Source organism: Clupea harengus, chromosome 17 (assembly GCF_900700415.2).
Source record: "Clupea harengus chromosome 17, Ch_v2.0.2, whole genome shotgun sequence".
Lineage (NCBI taxonomy): Eukaryota > Metazoa > Chordata > Actinopteri > Clupeiformes > Clupeidae > Clupea > Clupea harengus.
Window position 1 is genome coordinate 21424233 of NC_045168.1, and position 22582 is coordinate 21446814.

General features: G+C 45.4%; 1 protein-coding gene across 1 annotated transcript; it reads right to left on the reverse strand.

Annotated features, from left to right (window-relative positions):
* Positions 1-7509: 7509 nt before the first annotated feature.
* LOC105897233 (melanocortin receptor 4-like) lies at positions 7510-9228 on the reverse strand. Its single transcript, XM_012824139.3, has one exon. It carries the CDS (start codon positions 8532-8534, stop codon positions 7539-7541), a length of 996 nt encoding a protein of 331 aa, XP_012679593.1. The 5' UTR covers positions 8535-9228; the 3' UTR covers positions 7510-7538.
* Positions 9229-22582: the final 13354 nt, after the last annotated feature.

Genomic DNA, 22582 nt, shown 5'->3' on the forward strand with positions numbered 1-22582 from the left:
CTTTTCCTTTACAAAATGAAAGGAGCTAAAAATGCCATATAATAAACAACTTACTAACCTCGACCGTTCGGTCATGCAGGGAAATATCAGACTGAGGCTTTGCCGATAGCTCGGTCGATACGTTACAGCCTCAGTCTGATATTTCCCTGCATGACCTCACTCTCGGTTAGTAAGTAGTTAATATTGTATTGGCTGTATGACTGTATTTCTGATCTGATTGGTGTGAAGACAACCTCAGGTTGGATTCCCTGGCCTTCCCACTTGCAGTTTACAGCATGTTGTCATGGAAACCAAACACATAACCAGGGCATTCTTTTCTATTTAACACTCCAGTCAGAGCATTACAACACTAAATGCTGATTGGCAAATTTTTCTAAACAAAAATGTGAGAGATGTGCAAGCCTAGGCTACTGTAAAATGAGAGACGTACAATGAGACTTATGGTCAAAATAAAAATTGCATAAACAGAATCAGAATATAATAATGTGTGAAATGTTTCATGTAGGTTTATGTAATTTCACGTGTGTCATTGTTAGAGATTTAATTATGAGGATGCCTGGCATCCCTTGGTTTCTGCTAGGAACTGCCTCTGCTGCGAATGCATTTCAAGAGAAGATGCATTCAAAGAGTTCAGCATGGCTTTGTAAGGATGGCCCACAGAAACTTCTAACTTCTATATCAGTGCAATTATCCAGTTTGAGATAGCAGCCAGCACTGGTATGACTTCCCACTAGACTAAGAACAGGCGACTCAATTTGAATTCTTGAGGCAATCATCTTTCAGAAAGATTGCATATAACAGACAAAGCAGACGTACCGGTACATAAAGGGGGATATACGCACATGTGTGTGTGTGTGTGTGTGTGTGTGTGTGTGTGTGTGTGTGTGTTCTCGCATGCATTTGTGCATGCATGTGTATGAGTAAATGGTGTACTGTTTTAACCAGAGTATGACCACCACATGATGGTATGACCTGTGTCTCTTGCCCTCAGTCAGCAGCATAGAGGCACTCAGAGGAGCAGTGACGGCTACAGACAGATGAACCATTCTGAAGAGTAAATAGCAATGGTCCAGTGACTTCCCTATTCATCTATTCATTGACAGCCATTTATTTGACCTGTGCTCCAGATGTACTTTACTTTTATCTGGGTAACTGTTACGACCTGCCTTGTGAGTATACCAAAATAGGGTTTAATTCCAATAATAGAAAAATACGGGATAAAATAATGAATGCAAAACACCAGCGTCAAACGCACGGTGAAAAAGCAAGGCCCCCTTCTGAGGGCGAACAGCATGGCTTTTATCCACACCTCCTCAGGTGTGGACAATCAAGCTAATTATGCCCATTCACTACCCAAAGGCTGTTGCATTGCCACTGCAAAGCCAGCGTGGGTGTAGACGGGCGTAACAGTAACCATGTTTCACCAAGCTAATTGAAGACAACATACAGTATAGCGAAGTCTATAGTAGCCATTATTGGGTTTCTGTCCGTCTGTCAATCAAGTACCTAAAGGTTGCAATCATTTGGATTTTTGCAGTTATTGTTAGGGCAGTATTATAGATTCAGGACTGATACCAGAATTGAACTCCAATGTGTATGCCATGCCCACCAATGTAACAAACAGAGACAGCCATTCTTCTCTTTCGAGCCCTGTGTGTGTGTGTGTGTGTGTGTGTGTGTGTGTGTGTGTCTTTTGAATCATTGAAGATCTGTAACATTGCATCGCTTTGCACCACCCTTAGTTTTTAAGCTTTTGGTTGCATTCATCTGTGCTCCCAGCCAGTAGTGTGTCATTGGTGTGCCAGGAGACAAACTAAGCACAGAAGTGCTGGTAAAGCTGTCTTGAAACTTCAGAGGGGCAAGAAATAGCTGAAGACACAAATTGCTCATGTGCTCCAAATCTCCTGGGCGCAGGCATCCTTGAGAACATGGACCCTCTACAAGATAATGATGCCACAGAAGCTCTCTGCTCCACTCTGAGCTCATGCTTGGACAGCTTGTGTCCACTTTCCACCAGACCTGCTCGATCTACCCAGTCTCATTCGTGGCTGAGTGATACCCTCCGAACGCAGCGCTCCAATCTCAGAGCGGCTGAGAGAAAGTGGCACAAATCTGCCGCGCTGGACGATCTTGCAAGCTACCAGACACTGCTGGCCTCCTTCTCATCCAGCATCACTGCTGCTAAGAAGACTTTTTTCAATGACAAAATCAACGGTGCAACTGACGCTCGGAAACTATTCTCCACCTTCAAAACTCTGCTCTACCCTCCTCCTCCCCCCCAGCTACTAACCTCACTGCTGATAACTTTGCTTCCTTTTTCACAGAGAAAGTGGCAGCCATCGGGCAACAGTTCGACCAACTGTCCCCCTCCCCTAAGGGCGCAACCGTCAATAGCTCATCTTTTCCTTCTTTCATCCCTCTCAGCGAGAGTGAGGTCTCCAAAATCCTAACAGGTAGCCGTCCAACTACATGCCCGCTGGACCCCATCCCATCCAACATCCTTCAAGCCATATCGCCTGCCGTCTTACCAGCAATAACACAGGTGATTAATGCTTCATTTAATTCTGGAACATTTCCTTCTCTTTTCAAAGTGGCTCGGGTAACGCCGCTGCTCAAGAAGCCGTCTCTCGATCCCACTCAGGTGGAAAACTATCGACCGGTCTCACTTCTCACGCTCCTATCTAAAACCATTGAGAGGGCAGCTTCCAAACAGGTCACCGAGTTCCTGTCAAAGAACAATCTCCTCGATCCGAACCAGTCTGGATTCAAAAGCGGTCACTCCACCGAAACAGCCCTGTTGTCTGTAATGGAGGCCTTAAAAACAGCTAGAGCAGCAGCTCAATACTCGGCTCTCGTCCTGCTTGACTTATCAGCTGCGTTTGATACAGTCAACCACCGCATCCTTCTGTCCATACTGTCAAGTATGGGCATTTCTGGCAATGCGCACTCCTGGTTTGAATCCTACCTCACTGGGCGCTCGTTCAACGTGTCATGGCAAGGTCAGCTGTCTGTACCTCACCGCCTCACCACTGGGGTGCCCCAAGGCTCGGTGATGGGACCACTTCTCTTTGCCATTTACACCACCTCGTTGGGCCCTATCATCCGCTCGCATGGTTTTTCATACCACTGTTATGCCGATGATACTCAACTGTTTCTGTCTTTCCCTCCTGAGGACACCACGGTCTCGGCGCGGATTTCGGACTGTCTCGCTGATATATCCACATGGATGAAAAATCACCACCTTCAGCTGAACCTGGCCAAAACGGAACTGATGGTCTTCCCAGCCAAACAGGTCATCCACCACAACATCAAGATCAATACTGACTCTTTATCTCTTGCTCCATCCAAAACAGCAAGAAACCTCGGGGTCATTATTGATGACCAACTGACCTTCACGGCCCACATCGCCTCTGTCTCCAGGTCGTGCCGCTTTGCGCTATACAACATCCGCAAAATCAGGCCGTACCTAACCCAGTATGCCACCCAGCTGCTGGTGCAAACCTTGGTGAGCTCCCGCCTTGACTACTGCAACGCCCTCCTAACGGGCCTGCCGGCTTGCGTGGTGAAACCACTACAGATGATCCAGAACGCGGCGGCGCGTCTGGTGTTCAACCAACCGAAAAGGGCACACGTCACCCCGCTACTCATCGAGCTCCACTGGCTGCCAGTAGCTGCTCGCATTAAGTTCAAGTCACTTATGCTTGCCTACAGAGTGCTTACTGGTTCTGCTCCCACCTACCTAAATGCTCTTGTAAGGGCAAATGTTACACCCAGGACGCTGCGCTCGTCTAGTGAGCGTCGTTTGGCACTGCCGTCCGTGCAAGCACGGCAATCCAGACTATTTTCATTTGTAGTTCCACGTTGGTGGAACGAACTGCCTAGTACTACCAGAGCAGGGGCGTCCCTCTCTACCTTCAAGAAGCTTTTGAAGACCCAACTCTTCAGAGAGCACCTCCCCTCCTAACTGGCACCTGACTAGCGCTTAACTTGCACTTCAGCAGTTACATTCCTGCACTTCTTTTTCCTCTTTTCTAGGTTGTTGTTTTTCTAATTCTCATGTAAAGTAGTATTTATTGTTACACCATGATTTTTTATTGCTCTTAGCTTGACTGTTCTCTCCCTTGTACGTCGCTTTGGACAAAAGCGTCTGCTAAATGACTAAATGTAAATGTAAATGTACATGTAAAGGAAACCCAACCGGTTAAAACCTCTCCTTCGGAAGAGTCCAGGGGCCCTTAAAGGCACAGTGTTTAGTTTTTAGTGGCATCTATTAGTAGAAATGGAATATAGTATTAATGATTATGTTTTCATTAGTGTATAATTAACATGTAACTAGGACTCGTTGTGTTTTCGTTAGCTTAGAATGAGCCATTCCTAACTCTACATAAGGAGCGGGTCTTCTTCCATGGAGTCCACCATGTTGCGCCGCCATTTGACGGCCATCGTAGGTACTCACACACGCTTGTAGAGGGTAAGGAGTATTCAGCTGGTTGCAATTAAGCAACCTCACCACAAAACTACACATTGTACCTTTAAGAGTATTGCTGAGAACATCTGGTAAATACTTAAAGACTAAAAGAGTTAACTTTTAGAGTTAAACAAGAGTTAAACAACATATACAGAATATGCAGAGAAAGCTACAGGGCTTGAATACTGTGTGTATATGTTTTTATACTGTAAATGACTAAACAACATGCTTTTTTGTACATCTTTCCTAGTCTGAAAAACTGAAACAGAGACTCTATTGTGGCTTCTAGATTCCATACTAGTTTTTACTGTGGAGTTATGGTATGTCTTACAAAAAAGGCTCAAATGAGATGGCTGGCACTAAGGCTTACGTGAGTGTCAAGTGTTTTTACACCTTCTAAAGGTATTTTGAGCTTAAGCAAGGACTTCTATGTTCATGTCATGCAGCGTGTTCTCTCCACAGGGAGCCTCTCTTTCTTTCTCTCTCCTCTCCTCACTCTAATCTCCCATCTCTTTCTTTCTCTCTCCTCTCCTCACTCTCATCTCCCATCTCTTTCTTTCTCTCTCCTCTCTCACTCTCATCTCCCGTCCGGCTGATGAGTGATGACTGAAAACCACAGGAAGGCGGAGGCCTGGAATGTCAAACAGCCTGACCCAAATCAGATGTTCGGAACAACTCACCATGAATCCCCGGCTCGAGATTTTGAATAACACGACTGAGCTAATAGAGAATGCACAGCCCATGGTTTCACAGCTTGAGAACATCTACTGAATAGAGCGGAGTGCAATTCAATGAGGTCAGGTGGCATCTATGCACATAGCGGCGACAAATAGACGGGATCAAGGGGCATCCCTGGAGAAATCCAGCTTGAGAGAGAACAGAAAAGGTGGGGCGGTGGGTCTGGCTGTCACAACACAAGGACTTATTAAAACAACAAATTCACTTTTCAGTATGCCTCCACAGTGGGTGAGGTGACACAGTCGGAGTTGCCCATAACCACAACATATCACCAATGTGATTATAAGGACATCTTAATCAAGCATAATGCCTACTGTGATAGTACACCGTGTCTTTATTGCTAAAGTTACAGCTTATTTGTGTAATTATGTATGACTTAAGAGAATGCATACAAGCTTCTAACCATTCCAAATGAGTTAATTGCCTCATAAACACACGTACCAAATCTTGAATGAGCTCTGCCAAAAAAGTCCGACTTACAGCTGCTGCCTGCGCTGTTGGTTTCATAGGCAGTCATGGCTATGAACCATTATGCCAGAGGCTGGTTGTGGAATATGAATGAGTGTGTACACACACACACACACACAGACAGACATACATGCTGAGATGATTCATTATTTTGGTAACAAATCTCAGGGTCTTTGTCAATGCGTACATCTTTTATTAAAATATCTTTGGGTGCATCAACTGAAAATAAATTCACTTTTGTTTCACACATCACAGTGCAACATTGTTAAGGCTGTGACCACCGGCAAGCACTTGACAAAGCAAAGAGCTCTTCCGTCATACACACAGAGAAACATTGGACGAGACAACTAAACAGAATTTATCATGAACATTGTACACTGAAAAGCTAATTCAGTCATTTCTTTTCTGAATGCATAGCAGGAATGTTTGAATGAGCACCATCACTACGTGAGGTTGTGTCGCTGTATAAAGTGTTCCACTGTGTGCAGTGCGCAAAATGCCTTGGGGGGCTGTGCAAGAAAATAAACTGATAGAGAGAGAGAGAGAGAGAGAGAGAGAGTGTGTGTGTGTGTCTGTGAGCATCTTATTTAAGCAGTAAACCAGAAGACCTTTTATGGCAGCAGTAGAGTCAAAACATACAAATATACGAATAATAACAAAACGTCAAACTGGCCACAAAGGGCAATCTGAGCAGGTCAATTCTGTGCAACTGCATGGCAAACAGTTTAGCTAACATTACAGTAAGCAGCAATATCAACCACAGACAAAATACATCAGGTCAAAACAACACGTCCTCCTCTGTCAATAATGTCATCCAATATTGGTTCCAAGGAATAGGTACGAGATGTACTTCTCCAAAATCAATTTGTCACCAGATATTTCAACTGTTTGTGTGCGTGTGCGTGTGCGTGTGCGTGTGTGTGTGCGTGTGCGTGTGCGTGTGTTTCTGAGCATTGAGCCTTTTCTCAATGTGTGCTTGGCTCCAGAAAAGCAAGGATTTGCATCTGCTTGGGCAGTCAAAGACGGGGGTGAATGAGTATGTGTGTGTGTGTGTGTGTGTGTGTGTGTGTGTGTGTGTGTGTGTGTGTGTGTGTGTGTGTGTGTGTGTGTGTGTGTGTGTGTGTGCCTGTGTGTCTGTGTGTGTGTGTGTTGTGATTCAAACCTACCTCAGCAACCTTACTCATGAAGCATGATGGTCCTGATTCATTACCTCTGGAGTAATGAGAGACAGGCAAACATACACATGGTTCCTCTGTCCCGTTACCATGCTCAGTATATAAATATATGCACAAACTTTACATCCCAGTCCTCCTGAGGTCTACATACAGAGGTATGGTCCAGAGTCCTTCAAGTACGGTGTGCGTTCCCATCTCTTTGTCATTTCTCCAAAATGCAGTTTGTGTAGTTGCAGTTCTCCCATGAGCACACAGTACAGAAATGCATACATGGGTCATTCCACGCCAAACGGGACAATTAAAGGAAAATTCCCCACTCGACCATCTCAGATTTGGCTGAATAAATTCAAGGTTGTTCATACACTTCTTAATATGAATAGTCCCAAATATTAGCTCTCTACTCCCAATAGTTTTGTCACAATAGGATGTTTTAGGGGGGAGGGGGTGCCAATACTTAGGACGCTTTTTGAGCAGCGTTTTGTGAAGAGCCATTTTCAAATTGCTATTACTAGAAAAGCATTTAAGCTAGCTCCTTCAAACTTTCTAGGCTTAAAATATGATACCATTACTTGAAAAATATGGACTTCCAAGGGTGTGGCTTGGGTATATCATAGTATTCGGGGTGCCCCCCCCCCCCCCCCACACACACACACACACACACATACACAGAAACACAACCTCCTGGCTGCTCAGTACTTCCCCAGCATCTCGCAAACAGAGAGACTGGGCAGGCTGCACCAGCAACAGAAGATCTCCTTGAATGTCTTCCTCATCTCCTGGCTGCGGAAGGCGTAGATGATGGGGTCGATGACCGAGTTGCACATGATGAGGATGAGGTACATGTTGAACTGCGACATGAAACAGGTGCAGTAGGGGTTGCGCGGGCACGTGATCATGAGGATGAGGTGGAGGAAGAAGGGCGCCCAGCACACCACAAAGACGCCCAGCAGGATGGTGAGCGTGATGGCGCCCTTCATGTTGGCGCGCTGGCGGATGGGCCCGTTGCCCGGCTGCGCGGCGATGCGCTTCATGTGCAGCCTCGCCAGCAGGAACATGTGCACGTACAGCGAGGCCATGAGTGCCAGCATGGTGAAGAACATGCTGATGAGGCACACGAGCACGGTGGTGCTCTCCGAGTAAACGATGAAGAGTACGCCGGACGCCGTGCAGCACGCCCAGATGCCTGAGATGACCAGCAGCGCGCGGCGCACCGTCACCATGTTGTGGTAGCGCAGCGCGTAGAAGATGGTGATGTAGCGGTCCACGGCGATGGCCAGCAGGCTGCAGATGGACGCCAGCAGAGAGCTGCAGATCATGGAGTCGAAGACGTTGTCCATGCTCCTAATGAACTGCGCCTGGATGGCCAGAGTGCCGCCGTTGATCAGAGCGATGACGATGGTCTCGGTCGCATTGGACACGCTCACCAGCAGGTCAGCCACCGCCAGGCTGCAAATGAACAGGTACATGGGTGAGTGCAGGTTCTTGTTCTTGATGATAGCGGCGATCACCAGGATGTTCTCCAGAAGGCTCACGATGCCCAGGGCGAGGAAGACCTCGGTGGAGATCAGCAGCTGCTCATAGCAGCCCTCTGATGAAGAAGAGGATGTGTCCTTTCCCTCCGAGAGGAGGCTGAGATTCCTATCATAGTAGCTTGGAAACAATCCGAGGTGCGGAGTAAAATTCATATTCAATTGTTTCCAAAGGAGCTCTCTCTTACGCTTGAATTTGTGTTTAGTCCAGCTTTTTCAGCTCCCCCAGGGGGACCGCTAAGACACGCGGCCTCTTAATCCATAAATCAGAGTCACACTCGAGTTAGCGGGCAGCAAAGCGACGTGCTCGGCTCTTGTCCGCGCGCGCAATTCGGAGCTGGGAAGCAGGTGCACTTCCGTTCCTCGTTTCGGGATTCTCTCCTCTGTCGGAGCTCAGGGTGTGCATACACACACACGCATCCTCGCCACACGTCTGCTGACGACACATCTCTCTCCAGCTTTAATACAAGGGTCTAACACACGCCCCCCCCCACACACACACACACACTCACACTCTCTCTCTCTCTCTCTCTCTCTCTGTGTCTGCCTCTTTACTCTGTCATCTATCAACCATCAGCAGAGAGAGAGAGAGAATGCAGGGGACAAGGGAAGTAACTAAAAGACTGATGAAAGAACACAGTACGAATGACAGTAATAGAGAGAGAGTAATGACAGAAAGTAAAGAAAGAAAAGAGGAGGCTGGAGATGAAAGAGTGCCGAAAAACAAAGACTTCAGAAGGAAAGATAAATGTGGAAGGGGGTAGCAATGTCAAAAGAACAGGAGAAGGTGATTTTCAAGAAGAAAAAGAGAGAGAGAGCAAAACCAAATGAAAGAGATTGACAGAAATGAAGAGAAAGAGAGAAAGAGAGTGAGGGAGAGAGAGAGAGAGAGAGAGAGGAAGACATAGAAGGACTTAGAAGGAAAAAAAGACGAGAGTTAAACATCGAGCTGTACAGAGCTCCGGCTCATTAGCACAGACACACACAGGCACAGCGGAGCAGAGGGGTGGTGTTTTATGCCTCCACCAGCTCTCGACAAATGCTCGTCGCTCTATAATAGTCCAGGTTCCATGAGGGGCACCGCCCCCTCGCTGATCCCCCCAGCCAATCAGAAAAGAGGGTTGGGGCTTTGATATGTTATTGAACCGCAGAATTCTTTTTTTTCAATGACGTTTGTTTGGCTTTGAGAAAAATATTTAATTTTTAGTCTGTGACCACCCAGCTGTTTTCATCTGCTGTTCTTTTCCTTTTGGAGTGGAGAATATCTTGCTGTTGTTTTTATTGAATTAGATTTATAGAACAATTTACAGAATTATTTAAAAATAATTCTATTATAATTTTTTTAATCAAATGTAATAATTTATTTTAATTATTTTATTTATTCTCTAATGTACCGCACACAGGTCTAGCGTTGTCTCACTCCCAGTTCTAATGGAACAAACCACAAACAGCAACACATTTATTCATTCATCTAGCATTGAACCTCTCGGCTTGAAAGGCTTCTATCCTCCGTCATGCTGCTTGTGTAAGCCGTTGGGGGAACAGTTAGCAGCTAGTCTGCATGTTTATTTTAATCAATCAGATTACCATAGTAAAGAGGGTGTTTTATGTATACTGCAGACAACTGATCAACTACGGCCAAAAAATGTAGGTCCTTTTCATACAGTCACACACTTTTACTTGTCCATAGTGAATGACTAGTGGACAGTGAATTATATGAGCTCTAGTCTGCAGTTCTGGTTGTGGGGCACATTCCACGCATTCTGATGCAAATGTCCTTCCAACCTCATGTGAATGCTAAACACTTAGCTGTCAGGGCCACTAGCTTTCATGCATGCATGTATGTATGTGTGTGTGTGTGTGTGTGTGTGTGTGTGTGTGGTGTACCAGTACTTCAAGCACGTTTATGAACAGCCCTCCAAAAGACCTAGATTGGAGTTTCCATAAGCTTCACTGTACTATTGTTCATTGGTAGTGTTTTAATTGAGGCACCGGCTAATTAATTTATTCTTAATGAGGTTGTTATCTTTTTGCTAATTAAGGGGAAGTTGCAGAGCATTTATGTAGCCACACCACGTTTCTTCCAAGTAAAAATCACTTTATGAAGGAATGGAAATAGGAAGATAAGTCAGCACAGCAGTATCTGGGTATTCAGCTGTGTTACAATTAGCAGGCAAAGCTGTTTGTACGGATGACTACCCACTCTCGTTATTTCTCTGCCTGCTAACTGAAGAGAATGTATGAACAAAATAGAGAGACACTGAAATTTGGCATGTTGATTCAATATTTCCTGAAGATTCCACAACCGTTATATGTGTTATGCTGGACGGAATGGCGGAATAGATATAGAGGCCCGTACATGGTTACCAAATTTGTCTGAACCATATTTACTGATAAATTAAAAGTGTACAGACCTAATTTGTCACAGTTTTGCACACATGTACAGACACTTTAAATTATTGCATTAATGTGGATACAGTGTCAAACTTAAAAATATATATGCTTTTCATGCACTTCATTTCACCTGGAACACTCCCTTGTCCAGCTCCTGAACTCTACAGCGTTCACCACGGTCACAGCTACGAGACGAGCAAGGTGGACATCAGTCCTCCTGGGCCCCAAATGGTAACTTGACAACCACCCAAGATTCTAATCACTACAACCCTGCTACTGCACTGACAGAACCTGCAGTCCCACATTGCTGTATCACCGCTCAAAGGCAGATGCTTCAACCATCTCTTGTGCCTTCTCTGAGCTTCTTTCAAACCCAGATCTCACCCTGTGCGTTAATGGTCCAACGCTGGAAGGCAGAGTGCCTTGATGAAAAAGGAAAGCTGGTCACCAGAGGAGCAACAAACACAAAGTAAGAGCACAGAGAGCAGAGGTAAGTGCCCGTCACGGAAGCCTTGAAAAAAAGCAGAAGTACACCTTTGGTGTGGTTCATGTTTTTGGACCTCTTTGGCAGAGAAGGGGATTGCTTTTAACAGCAGGAAAACCAATAAAGCACCAAGATGAGTGTAAAGAGCTCATGGAAGCACTTAGGAGACCAAAAGCAGTGGCAGTCATCAAAGCATCTGCACACACCAGCTCACACACTGCTCTTCACTGGAGAGGAAGAAGTGGAACAGAGGAGTGGATCCTGAGGAGCTGAAGAAGTGGGAAACAGTCTCCCCCCCTCACTGGGACCAAGGCTGTCACTGCACAGATAAATGATCACTGGTGGTGACCTGGGTGGAAAGGAGAAGTGCAGAGTACGGTTAAGAGATGTATCACCTACCTTGAAAATTACATTGCTCCAGGAACCAAGATAGGAATAAAGTTTTCAGAACAACCGAAGGGATGGTGGACCCATACAGATGGACTACATAGGCCCAATCACTCCAAGCAGTGGTGGATATCAATACATCCTAGTCCTCATTGGCAAATTTCCAAAATGGGTGAAGGCCTTTCCAACAAGAAACTATTCAACCGTTACAACAGCTAAAATCCTGGTTAGAGAAGTGTTAGAGAAGGCGATTGTCGGTTCTCGCATCACGCTCGCGACATTCCTGGATTACCATTCAGGACTACGTGCTCTGGATCCCCGACCTCCGCAGCCTCGCCAGTGTTTTCCACGACTTCCTGTTCTTGCCGTCTTAGTTCGTAGTTCCTTATCGCAGTTCACTGCGATATAACAGTATGGTACATGACGTCAGTCATGGGGTACAAATCGAAGCATTTATCTATTCACGCCTGAAAGGCCGCGAGATCTGTCAGCGCGCGCTCCTGGCCCCGCCTGCCAGGAGTACTATAATATCATTACGCGCCCTCAGATCTGCCTCTTTTGAAACTTCGCAAGACGGAGTGAACATCTCCAAGCATATCTCAAACGCTCTACCACAGTCAAAAGAGTTTTGTGTGCTTTCGCTCTCTACGGGTTGGTGAGTTATCCGGGTTCCTTAACCCTCACTAGCTCAGGGCGCTACGAAATTCATTGGCTTAACTTCATTTTGAAAGTAGTGGCTGCTATCCTGGCTGCCTGGCTGGCTAAGTCTCTGACTAGCCTGCTAGCTTGCTAACAACGTGTTCGTTGCAGATAGTGTGCTTGTGTTTTAACATTCTTCTCTACTTTCAGATTGATAAAAGATGGCCAGACACTACCCCGACTGCGGTCACGTCCGTCCCAAGGGCGACCGCCACCGTCGGTGCGTGACCTGCCTAGGCAGGGACCACGCGGAGGGCGCGCTTTCGGGCAAAGCCCCTGTCTGTTCCATCTGTGCTAGCCTCCCGCTAGCTAAGGCTACCAGGCGCCTTGCGTTCTGGAAGCGCAAGGACGCCGAGGAGACCGCACTAGTTCCATCCGGGGCTGACGCCCCCGTAGGAATGAGTGCGTCTTCAGCCTTGGACTTGGTGAGCGTGAGCAGTCGCCTTGCAGCGGCAGCTCCGCTCCCGGGTCTCTCCCCGTCTCCGCCGCCTGTCAGCCCTGGGGCTGCGGGCAGCGAGGCTGAGGAGCTTCAACCAAGCGGTGTCCAGCCTGAACTCGAGCTGGACATCAGCCTGGATGAGGATAGTCTGCTAGACTTCTCCGATGAGCACAGCTCAATCGCTGAAGCAATGCAGACGAGCCATGACGTCAGGATGCGGGTGGAGACACCTCCTACCTCGTCTCGGCTCCTGGGCCAGCAACTCCACGAGGTTGCGCTGAGAGCAGCCAGCTGCCTCGGGCTCCCTCTCCCTCCCCCTCCCAGTGTGCGGTCCTCGCTGCTGGACGGGGAGTTCTATGCTGGCTCCGCCGCGTCAGTTCCCAGCTGCATCCCCTTTTTCGAGGAGGTGCACGAGGAACTGCAGGCGACATGGGCGATACCCTACTCGGGCCGAGCCCCGGTGCCGGGGTTCACGCCCTACATGCAGCTCCACATGGCTAAGGAGAGGGGCTACCTCTCCATCTAGTGGTGGTGCACCTGTATCGACTGGGCTTTGTTATAAACAGAGAAAAAAGCGTTCTCTGCCCCAGGCAAGTTTCGCATTTTCTGGGTATGATCTTAGACTCCACCTCCATGGAGGTCAGGCTGTCTCAAGAACGGATAAATGCCATCAAAACATGCGTGCGCCAGTTCCGACGGGGACAGTCAGTCTCGTAGCTGCGCTGCCAACGCCTGTTAGGGATGATGGCGTCGGCCGCTATAGCGCTCCCGTTGGGGATGTTGCGTATGCGGCCATTCCAAATATGGTACCTGTCTATGAAGCTCAACGCAGTCACAGACAGGCATCGCAGAGTAGTGGTGTCCTCCAGATGCAGGAAAGCCCTGGCGATCTGGAGAACCCCCTGGTTTCTCGCCGCGTCGGGCACTATGGGCATAGTGTCGCGTCGCGTGGTGGTGACCACAGACGCTTCCACCAAAGGCTGGGGAGCTGTCTGCGAAGGGAGAGGCGTGAACGGTCTCTGGTCTGTGACAGAGGCCGCGTCTCACATAAATGTGTTAGAGCTGCGAACAGTAGTCCTAGCTCTACAACACTTTCTGCCCAGGCTGAGTGGTCAGCATGTACTAGTGAGGACGGACAACACTGCGACCTTGGCGTATATAAATCGCCAGGGCGGAGTGCGCTCCCCGTCATTACACCATTGGGCGACTCGCCTGCTCCTGTGGGCAGTGGGCAGCTTTCTGCCCAGGCTGAGTGGTCAGCATGTACTAGTGAGGACGGACAACACTGCGACCTTGGCGTATATAAATCGCCAGGGCGGAGTGCGCTCCCCGTCATTACACCATTGGGCGACTCGCCTGCTCCTGTGGGCAGCGAGGCACGTCCTGTCCCTCAGGGCAGTTCATATACCAGGTCACCTCAACTACGGTGCGGACCTGTTATCGAGGGGCGATCCTCGAGCAGCAGACTGGTGCCTTCACCCACAAGTGATAGGTCAGATCTGGGTGCGTTTTTTCAAGGCGCAGGTGGACCTGTTCGCGAACAGGCACCTGCTGCCCGCTCTGGTTCTCGCTAGGGGGCGACGATCCCCCACTAGGCATAGACGCGCTGGGCCACCAGTGGCCAGCTCTACCCCTATATGCTTTTCCCCCGATCCCGCTCCTCCAGCAGGTGCTGTGCAGGATTGCGGACGAGGGCAGGGAATTGATATTGATAGCCCCCCACTGGCCCAACCAGCCGTGGGCGGCAGATCTGGTCAATATGTCAGTGCAGCAGCCTTGGGAGCTGCCTCTACGGAGAGACCTCCTAACGCAGGCGCACAGGACAGTGTGGCACCCCCATCCGGAGTGGTGGCGTCTCAGAGCCTGGCACCTGAAAGGTGCAGGCTCATAGCGTCAGGCTTGTCGGACGCGGTGGTGGCTACAATACAGAGTGCCCGAGCTGTATCAACACGGGCTCTGTATACGCTGAAGTGGCGCAGTTTTGCTTTGTCTTGTGTTGCACTTGCTTGATGTTTGACTGTGTTAGGACAGTTGTTGACTAACTAGTTTGTCATAGTGTCAAAGTAAGCACATTTCAAGAGGTTTCGCTAGTTTTAGCCGCTAGCATCTCGTTAGCGATTAGCATTTCTCCCGTTATGCTGCTTTAAGTGCTTTCTTAGTTTTCCATTGTTGTTTAACTTTGTGCGTCCTCGTTTTTCCCCACTCTGTCTGACTTTTGTGCATCCTCGTTTGGAAATATCTACCGGGCTTTAGTGTCCTTTGTGTTTTTTGTCCGTGTTTCCCTCTGTTAACCCTATTCTGGCTGGTTCATTAAACTCCATCACCCTGCAGTCCTTGTGTCGTCTGCCAATCCGCGACAGCGATGGGGAATTCCTTGGGAAATAGACTAAGGGACATGCTTCACTGTGAAATGAATTAAAAACAAACAATTCATTTGTTGGGGATAAGACAGAAATTTCACATCATCCCCCCCCCCCCAACACACACACACAATGTCTACAAAGGTGAAATCTTGTCCAGGTCTATCTTGAGGTGTATATGCTGTTGTCTCTGGTAGTGCCATGTGTTCTAACCCATCATGAGTATGGAGGGGGGTAGTCACTGAAGTGCATTTCAGTTGCTAATTTGAATTCTTTCTTAATTTAATGTGAAATCACTAACAGTTTTATAGCAGTTTTGCAATAAACTACAAAGCATTGCATTGATATTTGACATTCTCACTTGAGTTCAAAATAAAGCATATGTCCATACCATGTAGCTGATTTCATTCAAATGGTTGCCAGCCTATATACTACCCTATTAATGTCTGAAAATGCTCAAAAGAATGCCCACACATCACTGTAATAGGTTCAATGTGACATAGATGTCATAAATGTCATAGAAATTTCCATTTGAAGCAATGCTTGTATTCACACCAACATTACTAATGGTAAAATAGTAGGTAGCAATAGTAGTAGCAAAGTCACAATAAATCTTTAAGTATCTGAGTGTTTCGTAGATAGATAGATAGATAGATCTTTAAATATCTGAGTATTTCTTAGATATATAGATAGATAGATAGATAGATAGATAGATAGATATATGTTAAAGGACCCCAGCCTACCAATGTTAAAGGACCAGGAAAAAGTCAGCCCTGCCCCTTCCTGAACAGAATGTCCAGTTTGTCGTCCAACTGCAGTCCAAGATACCAACTCCACATGAACCCTCTCAATGGAGACTGGTTGAGGGAGTAGCTCAGACCTACAATAGTCCACCACCATCTCCTTGGTCTTGGATGTATTCAACTGCAATTGGTTTGACCGGCAAACACTGCCCATTTGAACTCACATCTATGTTGATACGACAGAGCTAGCAGAATGCATTATGGCCTATTAATCACTGCTGGTTTTGCACTGAAGATTTAATGAAGTTTTTCCTTTAGGCTTTCACAACATAAGCTACATTTTACATGAGCCTTTGACGACAGCACAAGTCTCCTTGCACAATCTCGAGTGTATCGAAGTAAGTACGTGAACTTGAGCTTTTCCGGTATAAATATGGCAGATGTCAAAAGCCTACAAAATGCTATTTTGAGATACAGAAACAGCAACAAGCTGCTAAGTAGGTCACCAGAGAAATAGAAAAGACGTCAATAGATACCACAGCATGGATTCTCAAATGTCAATGATTACTTGCATTGTCTGTCATATCTCTGGATTTCCACTGACTGATTGAATGAGTTACGACTCTCAAGAGTTGTGTGGAAATTTGAGAATCTAGGCCAAGAGCTAGTTTATCGCCACAGACTCCATCTCTACTGGTTTATTAATACAAAACATACCAGTGACTGTGAAAAGCTTTTTACAGTCATTTATAAATACTAATACAGCATTTAAAACCCCATCTCACCACAAATTGCTCCCTCCCTCGTGTGTTCCTGCCCTCTATGCATATCCCCTTTGATCTGTGTGGAGGATGACAGTTCAGTGACACTGAAAGGAGAAAGAGCTAAACTATCCAAATGAATTACATTTTCAAAAACAAAACTCTTTACAATGCAATTTGCTGATGAGCAACACAGTCCTTCTAGAAAAGACATTAGCAAATGTACATTTGGTTGATGACACAAGGTCAAAGCCACAAGGCAATTTTATGAACGTAAATGTTACAGAAGCTTCATTTAAATCCTGTTTGTCACTCTTTCAAAGCCTGATTTTGTATTGCACTTTTACACCCCTTTTCTTTCTGTCTGTCTATGTATTTTTATTTAATTTTCCCTCTGTGCACGGACACCAGGTCGTCTTTTCTGGCAGGAAGACCCACAAATTGTTCTCTGTGGGCACAGAGATGCTGTTTGGTATTCACACTGGATCAGACCACAGATGTGATGTGCATTCAGAGCCACAGAACAGGGAGGCCCAAAACCACAGAGGGCCTCCCGGGATGTCATGTCACAACCCCAGCTCATCACCTGTCTGGCACTGCTGGATTCAGGCCAGTCGCAACTCAATGTGTTTTTTTTAGTTTTTTTTTAAACAGCCCATCTCCGATCAGATATGAATGTTCACTCATTAACCAAATGTCTCCGATGGAAAGAAGAGCATGATTCAATTTATCTGATTCTCTTATTCATTGCTTAGAAACTGTCTGGTAAGGCGCTTCTTCAGTGACTCAGCCTCCACTAGCCAGACATATTGATTTTCCTATTGCTAACCACTGCAAGCCTTACTATGTTCACTGTTATATTAATTGGACACAATTTGTTCTTGCCTTTATTCTCTGCACAAATACGGATGAGAAGTAACCTATGTGTGTTCAGCCTTGCTATGAAGCATCAACACAAACCCTCAGCAACCTAACCATAACACGTGTAATTCGGTTGGGTCGACCTGCTCACAAGCTTCATAGTCTTTACCAGGAAGATGCTGTTAGGTGAAAATTCACTCAAGTTACCTCGGATTTCAGAGTTGCATATAGGTATATTTATTCAACAACAACAACAAGCTTGTCAGGCTCACCCACATCCTGGCAGGCTAGAGAGAGGCACGAGCCCACTCTCAGAGAGAGGGAGAGAGCCCGGGCTCACTCCCAGACTGCAGCAGACGAGAGAGAAGCAAATTTAAACACATCCCACAAGGTTTATATAGAAAGAAGTTAGCGGTGATGGTAAAACACTTTGTCAGCAGGGATAACCACATGGTGGGTCTCTGACGTCCAAGGTCATCTTACTATGCTTTTTGCAACGTAATGCAACAGCAAGGCAGAAACTACTAGTTCTTCTTACCAGCCCTTGCTTACACACACACAGAAGGTACACGTCAGCACTTAAGAATCAAAGATATACAGAAACAGAAAAGTCATGTTTCAGCAAACAAAGGCATATGATAAACACACATGCATACTTGATTAAAGTCACGGTTTCATATTTCCCTATCAGATGCGTAGTTCCAAGTCCAAGTGGGATTTTCACCATAATCATCTCAGCTGTCACTAGAGGTCCTTTATTGTGTGTTTTAACTTTAAAAGAGATTTAAACCATTTTCTCCCTGAATTAGACTAATGTTGCATCCATCACATAGATGTAGCTTGTAGACTATTTCTCAACCCATGTGAGAATCCAATTTTTTTTACACAGCAATCACATTCAACTTGGCACACAGCTGCATGTTAAACTCCTGAGCTTCTGCTTTAAGTAGGCTTCCTAAAAAATGAATTCATGAAAAGGTTAACTTCAATTTTTTCCTACAAAGTGTACTCTCCAAAGCTTCTAACAATCAAGTTGCTGATGTTTTAAAACATGGATAGACAAAAATAGTTTTAATGGTTTCGATGAAAAAAAAAATGAGGATGAGGGAGGGTGTAGTCTAAAAAAATTAATGTGAAATATGTTTTTCTCTTTTTCTTTGTGACCACACCATCTTTGAACATTTTATGTCATGCATTCATTTCATCATAAGAGGCATTCACATGATCCAATGTCCCTCTTTCACACACAAACACACACACACACACACATAAACACACACACACAAACACACACATAAACACACACACACATACACACAAACACACACACACAGACACAGACACACACACAAACACACAAACACACACACACACACACACAAAAACACACAAACACACACGCACAAACAAACACACACACACACACACACATAAACACACACACACAAACACACACATACACACAAACACACACACACAGACACAGACACACACACAAACACACAAACACACACACACACACACAAAAACACACAAACACACACGCACAAACAAACACACACACACACACACAAAAACACACAAACACACACGCACAAACAAACACACACACACATTAACAAACAAACACAATCACATGAGGTAGGGGTTCAGATGATAATTGGCATGTGCTGCTGGCACACATGCAATCACTCCAACTAGAAAACGGTGTTTTCATTTCTTTCAGAACAAATCAACAAACAACAAATAATCCAACCACTGGTGGTGGTTTTCGTTTGGTTGGCATTATGGTTTACAAAGTTGTTCATGTAAAAGCACAGAAAGTATGCCGATACATCTTCACACACAGACACACAGACACAAATGGTAAATTATCTTAATTTCATCTTTGAGTCCCTGCCTCTGAAATCACCAGTTCAAGGATGTGAGCATGTCACAGATTCACCCAGGCAAAGCGCTGGCTAATCACGGCTTTCAAGGCAGACCACCAATCAGATTCCCCTCTGCTCTGTTATCAATGGAAGGGACTGGAAACAGCATTTTCTGGGGATGTCAACCTTCATGGGAAAAACATTTGAGACCAAAATACTCAAATAACCATTCTTCCGTGATTCCCGTGCTCAACTCCGTGACCCCAAACCCACCCGTGACCCCAAAGCCCTCCATAGCTCCAACTCACCAGCACCCAATCAATGACACATGCTTGCTGTTCTAGCGTTTAATCAGAGACAGAAAACCTTTCGCCCCTTTCATTTCCTGTCACCTTGTCTCGCCTGGTGAGAGGTTCAATAAGAGAAACTGATTGAGAAACAGGGAGGTAAAAGAAAAAGGAAAAATCAAAAGGTGACAAGTGAGCATGAACATATCAGCGAATCATGTGTTGTGGAGGCTAGAAATGGATTGAGTGATCGGGTCCCTGAAATAACTGTGACGGGTGGGAGAGGGATAAGTCAGTGAGTCACCTGGTTCTGTTTCACGTGACCAAGCCTAGAGAGTCACCTGATGCTTTCACTTCACGTGACCAGAAATAAACACAGGTAAAATAGCACACCACTAAGTAATTCTTTTGTTTGAAATCAGAGCGCGGCAAACACAGTGGTGAGAGCACTGTTTGCGTGGGGATTGTGCCGGCGGTGATTTAACGCGAATCGGTGAACCGTGCTAAAATACTGTATGTTCCGGTCTACATTGTATGACATCAGCACAGATGTTATCAGGAGTCAATAGTAGCCACTGTTATTCCCTACCTTAAAGATAGGCTTAACGTGAAAAAAGTGGGGGACCATTTAACCCATATTTGCTGTTCCAGTGATACTAACACTAATCCAGCAGCTCAAGGCTTGCATTAGCTGTTATAGTATACTACACTGTGTGCCTTATGAATGTGTGAAACCACCTCCAAGTTCTGTTTGGTTATTTATTTATTTTTCTTTTGGCTGGGCCTACTTCTTTCTTTTTTATTCCTTTGTCATCCGGGGGCTGGGAGAACCAACGTGGGCCTGTGAGATCATTCTATTTGCTTTCGGCCCATGGCTATGGTCATGGTGTTGTCCTTGGTGAGGCCTTTGCTTAGTGCATGTGTTTGTAGTGGGCAAATAGTAGTGATTCAGCTATATGGTGTGTAGTGTATTTTGCCTGAGTGATGTGCATAGCTACTTGTAGCACTTTCATGATCTAGTACATAGCTTGTTGTTTCCTCAGGGTAATTCTGGTCTCGGCCAGCGCCCTTTCTCCCCCATCTCTGTTGCAGTGAGAGTGCCCTCTTTTGGGGTGATTAATTATGATTATTTGGTGGTTCTGTCATTATTGACATTTGTTTTCTTTCTTTATCTTGTTTGTTTTCTGTGTTTTGTAGCAGCCATATTAGCCTAACCGCAGCTTTGTGCTGCTTCATATTAGTGGCTTGTGTGGGCAATATGGGTATTGTGCAATATTGTAAACCACTATTTATATATCAACTCTTTTCCACACTGAACTAAGTATTTATTGCCACACTGAACTAAGTATTTATTGATAAACATCTATTTAAATATCTACCTTCAACCAAAAGATATCAGAAAATAAAGTGCATTATTTTTGTACGCCGTCTCCTTCCTCATTCATTCAGTTAAATAACCCATAGCGGGGAATACTGGGTCTACGACACCTCTTGTCCTTGCTACCTCTGATCCTTAGCCAATCTTCAGTCTGGTCTTTGTTACATAACAAAGAAGATGATGGTGAGCGAATTAAAGGACTGTAGAAAGAATGTGTGCAACTGAAGCAGGGCCTTTTCATCGGAATCTGCTGGTTATTGAACATTCCTCATCAAAAGCTTTGGATCTGCAGAATGGAAGATACAATCTGCAATCTGACTAACATATGCACTGTTCAGGACAATCTTGTTCATGTCTTTGTGATATTGAATCATCTATTTGTATCCTATGGGCACATTCCCCAGTGACTGGTAATACAAAAATGTTATGTCCCATATGAAGTACACATCTATGGAAGATTATTTTACATATATGTGGTGCTGGAAAATTCTGGCTCCAACCTGTTTCAGAGGAACATGAATCTGTCTGTAGAGGGAAAAGCTAAAGTGGCATAACAGGTGTGAGTAGGAAATGTGTGTGTGTGTGTGTGAAAATAACATCATAAATAGTGCTTTAATATTGTAATATTGAATATGTATAGCAGAAATGAAACCCCTCCCCAAAGATGAGAATCACAGTGACAGTTTACAACTCCGCGGCAAGTTACTATTAACACAGGAAAACAAGCTTTGAAAAACACAGCAAACTAAAGTCATATGTTGGAAACAGCACATCTAAACAGAGCTCCCATGTTAGAATGCCACATCATTACATTTTACTCTGCGATTTCGATTTAGTGTATGTATTATATTATGTATATCCTAGGAGGCTTATAAATCAATTTATCGAGGTTCACCTTTTCACTAACACAAAAAAAAAACAATTGGAAACATACAGTACCAAAGATATTAATGAACTACATATCTTTTGTACTTACTTACATAGGGTCAAGTATGCTGTAAAAGCATTTAAGTATATACTGCATCGTTGCTACAGGCGCAGACGCTTCAAAAACGTGTGTGCGTGCGTGCGTACGTGCGTACGTGCGTGCGCTTGTGCGTGTGCGTGGGTTCCTGAGTTAATGCTCACGACAATGACAATATTTTGGATCAAATAATGAACAGTAATCCTTGTGTCCTTTGAATGCACACATAGTCTCCGTGACACAAACAGCAGAGGCTCTGCCATACAGTGCCTGGGTAAATTAGAACAGACTCCAAAGAAGCACACACACACACACACACACACACACACACACACACACACACACACACACACAAAAGCATACACACTATACACTCCCAACACTTTAGGTCATTAATACCCCATCTCCTTGCATACACCCCTAGAAGCACACACACACACACACACACACACACACACACACACACACACACACACACACACACAAAAGCATACACACTATACACTCCCAACACTTTAGGTCATTATTACCCCATCTCCTTGCATACACCCCTAGAAGTTTTGCTTTTTTCTCTTT

Excerpts from the sequence above, each read along its gene's own strand:
- LOC105897233 (XM_012824139.3), bottom strand. The coding sequence starts at position 8,534 with ATGAATTTTACTCCGCACCTCGGATTGTTTCCAAGCTACTATGATAGG.